The 11,343-nt window shown below is 40.5% G+C and overlaps 1 protein-coding gene across 1 annotated transcript in view; it reads right to left on the reverse strand.

The window, feature by feature from the left end:
* Positions 1-247: 247 nt before the first annotated feature.
* NPHP4 (nephrocystin 4) overlaps positions 248-11,343 on the reverse strand; it is a 180,964-nt gene continuing 169,868 nt past the window's right edge. Inside the window, exons 28-29 of the mRNA XM_044671236.1 lie at positions 2,840-2,983; positions 248-871 (exon numbers count right to left, since the gene is read on the reverse strand). Coding sequence (XP_044527171.1) covers positions 731-871; positions 2,840-2,983 — 285 coding nt within the window. The 3' untranslated portion in view covers positions 248-730. The remainder of the gene's footprint in view (positions 872-2,839; positions 2,984-11,343) is intronic.

Raw genomic sequence — 11,343 nt, forward strand, 5'->3', positions numbered from 1 at the left:
TAGATGTACCAGTCTCTCGAGGGTGGCTCACCAGTCTTTCCCTGAACGAAAGAATAATTGTGATGGAGAAAGAAAAGCCCTCATACTAACAGCAACAGCTAAGGTCTGCTTGCTAACACTTAGAAAACTGCTGAAAGAGAGGAAAAAAAAGATAATCTGTTTTAAAAATAACAATTTAAATGATAGAAAACAGAACAACGGTGGAAAACATCAGCATATATAAAATATGTAGTGTATTTGTACAAAATCCAATAAGGAAAACAAATGTTTCATAAAAATACTTTTTAAAAAATCAGCAAAAGTCAAAGCAAAACAATTTGGTAGAAAGTTACAAGTCCCTGCACACGCCATACAGGAACAGCGGTACGCCCAACAACATGACATCACGGCGTCTGGTTCCTGCTTAAGGACTCTGCTCTGGAATAAATCTCTGTGATTTTTGGCCGATGCTTGATTGGACGCGGGTATACCATAAATAAGGAGGGAACGGGTGCTTTCAGGCCTCAGGCCAAGTTCAGGGATAATCTCAGCGGGTTATCTGTATCCAAAGACAAATGGCCAGGAAAATTCAAAAGGAGGGAAATCTATCCAGCAGCAAAATCTGAAACCAATGATAATATTCAAGTGGCTGAGAGAGAATAGGATTATGGCCCCATCGCAGGAGAGTCAGTGAGATTAACGTGTTAACAGAGAGAGCCAGAACACGCAAGCCCGGTCAAGGTCCTCCCCTTTATTGATAGATGACCTTCACGCAAAATGTCTCCTCATTTTTGTCTTCATGATCATTGATGTAAATCAGAACCTCCTCCATGCCTGTGCTGTGACTTGGCGCAAACCGCAGGCCGATGGTGTACGTCTGTCCAGCACTCACCTGTAAGACACATTTTTTAATCTTTTCTCTCTATCAGTTCAATGAGAAGGGAATGGGGTGAGCGGTCCTTTAAGGAAACCCCAGGCCACATTCTCTGTGTCCTCTTCCCTCCTCCCCATCACTCTTCCTCTCAAAAAATAACTTAGTCTGGCAAAAAGAAAATTCACAACTTGTCAGAAAGTCTAGCAATCCATCTCGAAAGCCTGCAAACTACAGAGCTCCAAGACAAAGAAACAAAGGCTTCCTAATAAATCAGAAGTCATCCTTCCTGCCATGAATTTTTAGGGACCTTCAGTACACGCAAAACCAACTTGCACATGGTTATACAGTCCCCCGACTAAAGATGGTCATAACACCATCCTGCCCAAAGCATTCCATTTGGTACTGAATCTAATTTATTTTATTTTATTTTTTTAAACCCTTACCTTCCACTTTAGAATCAATGCTATGTATTCATTCCAAGGCAGAAGAGTGGTAAGGGCTAGGTAATGGGGGTTAAGTGACTTGCCCAGGGTCACACAGCTAGGAAGTGTCTGAGGCTAGATTTGAACCCAGGACCTCCCATCTCTAGGCCTGGCTCTCCATCCACTGAGCCGCCCAGTTTCCCCTACTGAATCTAATTTAGATTTGTTAGCCTGGCTCCCAGGGCCCTCCACAATCTGGCATCAGCCCATCTGTCCAGTTTTCTCATTCTGCTGTTCACAGACTCTATGATCTAATCACATTAATCCATTCACCATCCCTCACGGGTGCTAGTGGTAGAGTAGATAGATGGAATATTGGTCCTGAAGTCAGAAAGACCTGAGTTTGAATCTGGATTCAAGCACTTATACATCCTGTGATCTTGGGCTTAACACTTAACCTCTGTTTGCCTCAGTTTTCTCATCTGTAAAATGGGGAAAATAATGGAACCTGCCTCCCAGAGTTGTGAACATCAAATGAGATAACATTTGTAAAACCCATAAAACAGTGCCTGGCACATCATAGGCACTTAATAAGTCCTTGTTCCCTTCCTTCTTCACACCAACCTCTGTGCCCATGGTCCTGCTCTTCTGTGTGCCTGGACTGTTCCCTCTGATCTCTGCTCACCCATACTTCCACCAGTTCCATTCTTCCCCATCCTTTAAAGTCTAGTCAATAGGGTAAAGGGCACCGGATTTGGATTCAGTAAGGCCTGCATTTAAATTAGGCCTTAGGCAATTACCTGCTCTGAGACATCCTTTTCCCAGCTCTGACCCCAATTCTTCTCAGCTGCAAAATGACTGTGAGGAGGCTGATTCGAGGGCCTCTAAAGGACCCTCTGGTTCTAAACCTATAAGCCTCTGATCAGTTCCCCTTCTTTCATGAAGCCTTCCTTGTTTCCCCCCATGAATGTCACTGGGGATTTTCCTTGCCACCTAGCTGTATAGGCCCACTTAGGCACTTGTCTTTGATACCATAATTTCTAGTTCATGGATGCTTTTATTAAGTTAAGGACCTCTGGTCTAAAAATGATGGCAGAACATCAAATTATCAAAGACAAATGCCTGAGTTTTAAGTCAAGTCACCATACGTTTCAGGGTCATTTCTGACAAAGTAGTCAACATAACATCCAGAATGAAGCTTCCAGAAGCTCCTGCCAAATTTAATTTCTCTGGATGGCAGAGCTGCAGGAAGAGCTTTCTGGAAAGAAAATCAGATGTGCACACATCTGGCCTCCATTGGCAGCATGAGGCACTTAACCTAAATTTAGGGAATGCACCTCTCTCTTCTCAGAAGATTTATTTATTAGTAGAGGGAATTAAGTCTTTCAATGCACTGCTTACTCATGTTTTTAAGGTTTCCAAAGAAGAGTTATGAGGCAAAAAAACAGGGGAAACACAGTGAAATCCTCTCTTGTGAGTGTTTCTGAGCAACAGGGGACACTGTGGGCACTGTCAGCTATTTGGCATTCAACCCAGGTACATCAGCCTCTGCCACACTACCTACCTCAAAGGAGTCTTCCTTGAACTGCAGCAAGTCTGGGTGGTTGGTGTGGAGGTGGTATGCTTTTCTGGAAGGATAGGGATTGGTGTATGTGATCTTCTTGTTGGCACCTTTGCCACAACCAGCTGGCAATGTGATCTCAAAAGCCTACAGGGGATGGAGGAATAAGAAGAAAGAGGCAGCATTACAGGTCCAATCAGTCATGAAGCATTTATTAAGCACCTACCATGAGACAGGCCCAGAGCTAGGCACTAGGGATACAATGATAAAAATAAAATAATCCTTAGCCTCAAAGACTTTAACATTCAATCTGAGCAGAAAACATGTACACAGAAGGTAAATATGAAGTCATTTCAGAGAGAGGCACTAGCGACTAAGGGGATCATGTTTATGAGATGGCATTTGAGCTAGGCAACAGAGGAGTACATTCCAGTCATAGGGGACTGTATCTACAAATACCCAGAGGTGGGAGATGATGTGCTATGTGTGCACAAAGGCAAGAAGTCCAAGTTGGGGTGAACAAAAGAGTACATGAAAGAGCAAAGAGTAATAAGCTTGGAATGCAACAGGTGTTTATCTTTGATCCCAGAGACCTGAAGGAGTAATGGAACTTAATGGGCAGGAAAGTTATAACAGTGGGCTCTTACAAAATTTGGAAATCTTGCTTAACTTCAAGATCATAATACTCAGAAGAAAATGCAAACCCCACTATAATGTTTTTTAAATAATGCTCTTGTAAATATGGAAGATAGAATAATTCTGGAGAAATTATGCAAACCTTATGGAATAATGCAAAAGAACTATCCTGGAATTGAACATCAAGAAGAAAAAAGATGAGTAAATCTAAACAGATAATTGCATTTCTGTTTATGATTCAGTTCTGTTTTGTTCCTCCTTGTACAGAGTGCAACTGGAAGGTGCTAGCTGCCAATTAGTGCATCTCAATAGATAGCAGATTCCTAACTGGAGAAAAGGTCCATCCTAAATAAATTAACTTTCACTTGAGGCCCCCAAGGAAGCAGACAAGCTTGCTACAGTATATGTCAGTGTTGGTGAAGTATTGGCAAGCGTGCCAGGGGTGGGGGAGCTGCTCCTTTCCTCTCATCCCAGCACCCGAGGCCATTTTTGCGTGCCCCACCCCTCTGTTCAGCCACCCAAAGTGAGCACTTCTTCTCTCCATTCTCTGGGGTAATGCAAGAGCTCACAGGCAGTGTGGAAATGCAGTTTGAGCATGTGAACTCAAAAATGCTCTCCAAAGCTGGTATGTTATGGAAAAGAACTACCCAACCAAAAGACAAAGGGCTAAAGATCTGATTTAAAGCAAGTATGGAGGCCAAGGAGAAGTTCACAGTAACTTGCAATGAATATGATATGGTTGTGTTTCTTCTAAAATCAAGGAACACTATGTCTGTCTGAACCAACAGCAAGCTGATCTGCATCCTAGAGGAGATGACAATGAGGCAAAAGGAAACCAATTTTACTCTCCAAGTTAAGAGGAAGAATGAAGAACAAAAAAGATGTGGAAAATGGGGCAGCTGGGGGCTCAGTGGATTGCCAGCCCCAGAGAAGGGAAGTCCTGGGATCAAATCTGGCTTTAGACAGTTCCTAGCTATGTGACCCTGGGCAAGTCACTTAACCCCCATTACCTAACCCTTACTGCTCTTCTGCCATGGAACCAATACACAGTATTGATTCTAAGTTGGAAGGTAGGGTTTTATTTTTTTAAACATGAAAAGGCAAGAATATACAGCTTATATAATGCAGGGAAACAAATAAAAAAAGACCATTGACATTGGGAGCTAATTAAAAGATATGGAAACTCTTTCTTTAGAAAAGGGAGCAGAACCATTCTAGGAAGAAGCAGCATCATGGGCTCCAAGGAATGAAGATGATATCAGACGAGAGGTCATCTCTTAATGATCAGAAGAAGATGAAATGGGTGGCAGTGATCAGTGAATAATCCCATAAGACTGTAAACTCCACGAAGAATCTGTTTACCTCACCTAAACAATATGGAGATTGGCCAAGAGTCTTCCCAGGGCACATATCCAAGATGTGAAACTGGGTCTAGTGAGGTATATCATGCCTGATGACTACTATCAACTCCTGGTGAGTTATAAGGGGCCAAATGATACTGCCAGGAATAAATTAGGCAGAATGGCTAAGGAATAGGTAATCCTGGGCAAACAAAACAAAATTCAACTCAACTGAGAAGCTACAAAATACAAGTGGAATTTTTATCACCTTTGCCAGTGAAAGGTAAGGGATTTAAAGGAGAAAGGGAGATTTAGGAGCTCAATACATCACTAAATTATAATATCTAAGAATGGGATTTAGATTCTGGACCATAGCTTAAAATATAGAAATAATAGGTTCTAGGTAAGGGATGGAGTACACTTGGACAAGGACTAATTATAAATATTTATTAATTTTAATTGTATATGTAACATATGTATATTTCTGATACCTGGAAAAATCATACCATGAATGTTTTAAAAATGAAAATAAAAGAAAAAAGTTTCCTGTGCTTACCTGTCACACCTGGTATCCTAGAATTATGGATATAACATATGATGAATGGCAGAAGGACAAGGAACTCAAAGAAAACAATGTAGGAGAATGAAACAAAGAAACATGGCCTGTTATCGTTTTCATACAAATATAGGAAGTATGGGAAACAAACAGGATAAACTAGAAATTCTCATGTACAGAGGACAATCTGATCTCAAAGGGTGATAGGACTGTATATATGTAATGCATTATAACATGTATATAAGTATTACACTATAACTCTGAAACAGCATACCTTTCTCAAGAAGAACAAAATAGACTAAAGTGTGGTAAAACTGTACCACAGAAGAAGATAAACATGTGGGTATATTTGGGAATCTAAGGAAGGAAATTTTAGATTATAAGATCAAAGATCCAAGATTGAAAGAGGCCTCAAGAGGGCATCTGTCCAACCTCCATTTTAAAGATGAGAAAACTGAGGACCAAGGAAGCAAGTAAATCCAAGGTCAACATTTGAACTCATGGCATGACAGGTTTGGAGTCAGGAAGATTTATCTTCATGAATTCAAATCTAGCTTCAGACACTAACTGTGTGAAGCTGGACAAGTCATTTAATCCTATTGGCCTCAGTTTCCTCATCTGTAAAATGAACTGGAGAAGGAAAGGCAAACCACTCCAGTATCTCTGCCAAGAAAACCCCATGTGGGATCATGAGGAGCCTAACACAACTGAAAAGGTCTAAATAATTTCTGACCTCAGGGCCAGTGTTTCAGTACCATGGAGAGCTCTTAATTAAAACAGAATAGAGGAAAACCAGAATTGGTGTTGTCATGGAATAAGATACAATCAGGAACCAGATCACAGGTCTGGCAGAAAGACCCATATTGTAGTCATTAGCTTCCTCTGCCAAAAGCGGAGCAGAAGAAAGATTTGCAATTTACTTAATAATTTCCTCATTCATAAGGTAAAGTAAATGACAAAAGGAACTGATAAGACTGGGCAAAGTGAAACAGTCTCAACCCTCAAAGAACTTATATTGTGTGAGATTCTAACATCAACATAATAAATATAAAGTAATGGGAAGAGAGAAACCAGCAGCTAGAGGGATCAGGAAAGGGCAGGAGGCAGCAATTGAGCTGAGCTTTGAAAGAAAGGTAGAATTCCAAAAGGCTCAAGTGAGGATGGAGTGTCTTGTAGGTATTGAGCCCAGACAGTGCAAAGCATGGAGATGGGAGACATGAAATCAGCAAGAAGTATAAATGCATGCTAGGATGATGATGATGATGATGATGATGATGATGATGATGATGATGATGATGGCGGCAAGTTTGACTGGACTCTAAAGTGCAAGAATAGAAGAAGTATATTCTAAGACTGGAAAGGTAAGGTAGAGGTAAGTCATGAAAGTCTTAAATGCCAGAGAAATTTGTGTCTGGTCCTCAAAGTGGTGGGGAGTCAAATGGTAAGACCCATGCTTTAGGAAGATATTTTTTATAGCTACGTAGAAGATGGACAATGGAAGGGAGAAACTGGAGGCTGTGAGCACAATGAAGAGGCTACTGCAATGGTCCAGGGAAAAGCCACGGAAGGCCTCATACAGGCAGTGGCAATATGGCTGGAGAGAAGTAGACACCTGGGCAATGTTGACAACTTAGATGTGGGTTAAGAAGAGTGAAGGGGAAATGGCACCAGGCACTAATGAAATAGGTAACTGCCTTCGCAGTATAACACAAGAGTCACACACACAACCAGGACACACACACACACCCATAAGTGACAGGATACACAGGATAACTGAGAACCTACCCAAGGGATGTGTGAGTTGAGTAAAACCACATTGGTTGGTGAATGACAGTTGGCAGTTTACTGGTCAGCCTAGCCAGGGAAAAGACAAGGGTTGAAGGCTATCTTTCTGTGGGTTATTTCTTGGGTTTGGAGAAGCACAGAAAGTAAAGAAAACCTATTTATTAAAGCTTAGGGGTTAGGTATTGAGAGAATGGACATAGTAAATTAATTTCTAATGGGTAAGCTCAGAGCTAAGGAATTGGGACAAAACTACACTATTTCTAAGTTCAGGCTGACAGGTCCAGCCTGTAAAGTCAGAAGGGAATGTGAGTCTCACTGCAGGGGTCCACTTCTGATCTAGCATTGTTCACAGCCTCTAGGAGTCATAGCAGGTAAGGGGTAAAGTCAAGGAGCTGAACTGGTTTGATATGTCCACCAGCAAAACCAGAATCACTGCTCAACTTGAACTTTCTCAGGGTAGATGGATTTACAGGAGACAGTTATTTTCTGGGCTCTTCACCTCCAGCAGCTAAGGGAAACCCCTAACTGCCAGCAGTTGCATCCAGAAAGTCCCTCAGAAAAAGAAGTCTCACTCCACCATTCCATGCTTGGAACCTTCTATGTCAGCCATCCAGCTAACTTATGCCTCTTACTGAACTTTCTAATTCTCTTATAACACTAGGAAAGTGACAATCTAGAGCATGACAGCCTCAAAAGAAATGAGGAAATCCAGAAGAGGAATGCAGTCAGGGCAAAGACAATGAGTTCTACTTTGGACATATCGAGTTTGAGATGTTCTTTGAGAGATACAATAGGAGATAGGATTCAGGTGGCCATAGAGGTCTAGGAGTCATTCACATAGAGAGGATAATTAAACACCTGAGAACTGTGAAGGACCTAAGAGAGGAAACAAGTAAAAAAAGCAAACCCAAAGCAGAGTCTTGTAGCATACATACACCGATAAGGAATGGCATATAAATGAAGACCCAGCAGAGTAGACTGTGAAGGAACAGTCAAATGTTAGGACAAGCAATGAGGTGGGTCAGTGGATAAAGCACTGGTTTTGGGAGTCAGGAAGACCTGAGTTCAAACCTTGCCTCAGATACTTACTAAGTATGTGACCTTGGACAAGTCACTTAACCTCTATCTGTTTCAGTTTCATCATCTGTAAAATAGGAATAAACCACAAGAGCTACTTCACAGGGTTCATGTGAGGATTAAATGAGATAATATATGCTAAGAGCTTTGTAAACTTAAAATGTTATATAAGTATTCATTTTCATTTTTATTAGGAGAATTGTGAAAAGCTGGTGTCATGAAAGCCCTCAAAGGGGTAGCCAGGTCAGCAGTGTAAATTGTTGCAGAGAAGGATGAGAATGGAGAAAAGACAATCCAATTTGATAATGATATGATCTCTGGAATAACTCTGGAGAGGATAACTCCAGTTCACTGATGAGTTCTTATACTACAGTGCAAGGGAAGTGAGAAGTGAGATGCAGGAAAAGTTGCAGCTACATGTGCAGATCAATTCTTCTAGGAGTTTGGCTAAGAAAGGGAAGAAAGAAGGAGGACAAAGTCTTGAAGAGATGGTAGGGTCATGTTACTATATGTCTGAAAAAGGCAATATAGCAATATGCCGAGAGTTCTCAATGAGTTAAGATGAGGAGTTCAATCTGAGAAGATGAAACAGTTCATAGGAATCCATATAAAATTCTACCTTTGGATTCAAAAATAAATGTCATAGGTCAATGATGAGATAGATATGACTAGAAAAGAGGCACCATGGAAAAGATCTCAGCTCTTTAACAGAATTTGAGCTTTAGCTGCCTCTGTGGGAAGAGATGGCAGCCGCTGGATTCTGCCCTGCTCAGGTGACATCTGAAATAACATTGTCCACTCTGAGTCCTAGAGTTAGGGGGAGAGCCTATAATGGAGGATAACTAGATGGCAAAGGGTCCTCAAGGTCATACCATATAAGGTTCAACTAAAGGAAATGAGAGTTTTTAATCTGGAGAAGTAGAAACTTAGGGTCCTGTGGTGGTAGGATTTGATTTTCTCTGCCTGACTTCAGGAGGTAGAACTAAGGGCAATTGGTACAACTCCAGAAAGGTAGTGTGAGCAGTCAAGAAGGAGAAAAGACTGAGCTGGGAAGCTGTGTAAGTCCCTTTCCTCCCAAGGCTTCTTTGGGCAGAGTCCGAGTATCAAGGAGGTTGGGGAGAAGATTAGTAATTCATTTGCTCTGAGGTCCCTTCCACTTCTGAAAGTGTAGGATCTTGTGATGATCATAATCTCAGGCTAAAGAGCAGACACACTACTATGAGATTTAAGAGGGCACCGTACATACAACTCAAATATGTCCAGGGTATTTGAAAAGTCTTCCCTTTAAAAGCTTGTTTTTTGTTTAACTTTCTATGATAATGAGCCAATACTGTGTAGATCTTTTTTAGTCTGATGCATAACCATAATCTTCATACCATCAGATTGCTTGATAGTAATTCTGTACCATATTATTTAAAATTATTTTTCAAATAAAGTAGTTTACTACCAGCTTTAAAGCCTGAAGTTTAGTAAACTTGTATATTTTGATGCACTGATACCCCCTTTTAATATAGTTTATGGTATTGCATTTTATTCTACCTGAAATATTGTACATATGTGAATAATTCTTGGCCAGAAGAAAATATATATTACTCCAATGTCAATCTTCTATCACTAAAACATTATAAATACATCATTTTCATTTATACTCTACTTTGTTATTGCAAATTAGCCCAATTTGTTTGCTGTTGAATATGCATAATATTTTCTTAAGTGTACTGTGATCTTAAATGTAATATGATCACTGTGATATTTCACAGATTGTAACAATACAGAAACTTTTAAGTTTGGGAGATTAAGTTTTAAGAACCCATCTTGAATTAGTGAAGCATATAACAATGTTCTCCAATAGCAGGAGAATCCAAGGAATTAGAAGGCAGGCAGTCCAGGCTCCCATCCAGCATCTGGCACCACCTAGCTGGATGACTTTCAGTTTATCATGTAATCTCTCTGTGATTCACTTTCTTCATTCTCAAAAGCAAATGCATCCTTTATAAGCAATGATTATTGTTGCCATTATTATTGCCATCATGATCATTATTTTTGAGAGGCAGCACAGTATAGTGACTAAAGAGCTAGCCTTAAATTCAGGAAAAACCTGGGCTTGAAACCAACTTCTGACCCATTCTAGGTAGGACTAACTCATTGAACTACCTTCTAAGACTACAGATCACAGAGGAGATGCCACTTATACTACCAGAAGTTTCTTTATCTTGGAGATCACAATACCAATGCAATAGAAGCTCTGAGTCTGATCTTTATTATTAGTATGATGGAGTTGGACTAGATTAGCATCAAAATTTCTGACTTTTAACCTAGCTAACATACCTGAAAAACAATCCACTCTTCGCTATCCAATCATTCAACCATTACTTATACCTTCTATGAAAAGGACTCCATTCCCTTTTAAGGCAGCCTGTGGTACTTATGTGTGGCTGTAATTGTGAGGAAGTTTTTCTCCTTCCATCAAGCACACATTTGGTTCTTTGTCATTTCTACTCATTGCTCCTAGTTTTGCCCTCTATATTCAAGCAGAGCAAGTGAAAAGCGTCTTCCATAAGATGGCCTTTTGATTACTTGAAGGTTATTGTCATATTTCCTTGGGAATTTTCTAAGCTAAACATCCCCAGTTTGTTCATTGGTCTCCTTGTGGCATGAACTCAAAGCTCTTCCTCCTCATTTATACTGCCTACCCCCAGTTTCCACAGCATAAGACCCAGCAAGGATTTTTGCATGTTCTTCTCAAGATCTCCCAGGCTACTTCCAGAGCATCCATGAACAGCCTTTGAGGTTGTTCCAACTTCATCTAATTTTATGATCCTCTACTCAAAGTGCCCAGGTCTGAAACCCAGTGTTTCTAGGGTCTTAAGACCGAAGCTCCAGTTGTCACACTTTTAATCTTCTTTTATTTACATGTTTAATCCAGAGAAGAAAAATATTCAAATCAAGAGCTTAGCAGCTTTGCTTTCTAGATAGCTACCTGTATGCCCTTAAAGACAGCCTTAGTTCTAAAAGATTACACACACGTGCATACACATACACCCCAGTCTATCTACCAATTATATATGTGTGTGTGTGTGTGTGTGTGTGTGTGTGTGTGTGTGTGTGTGTGT

Source organism: Gracilinanus agilis, chromosome 3 (assembly GCF_016433145.1).
Source record: "Gracilinanus agilis isolate LMUSP501 chromosome 3, AgileGrace, whole genome shotgun sequence".
NCBI classification, from domain to species: Eukaryota; Metazoa; Chordata; class Mammalia; order Didelphimorphia; family Didelphidae; genus Gracilinanus; species Gracilinanus agilis.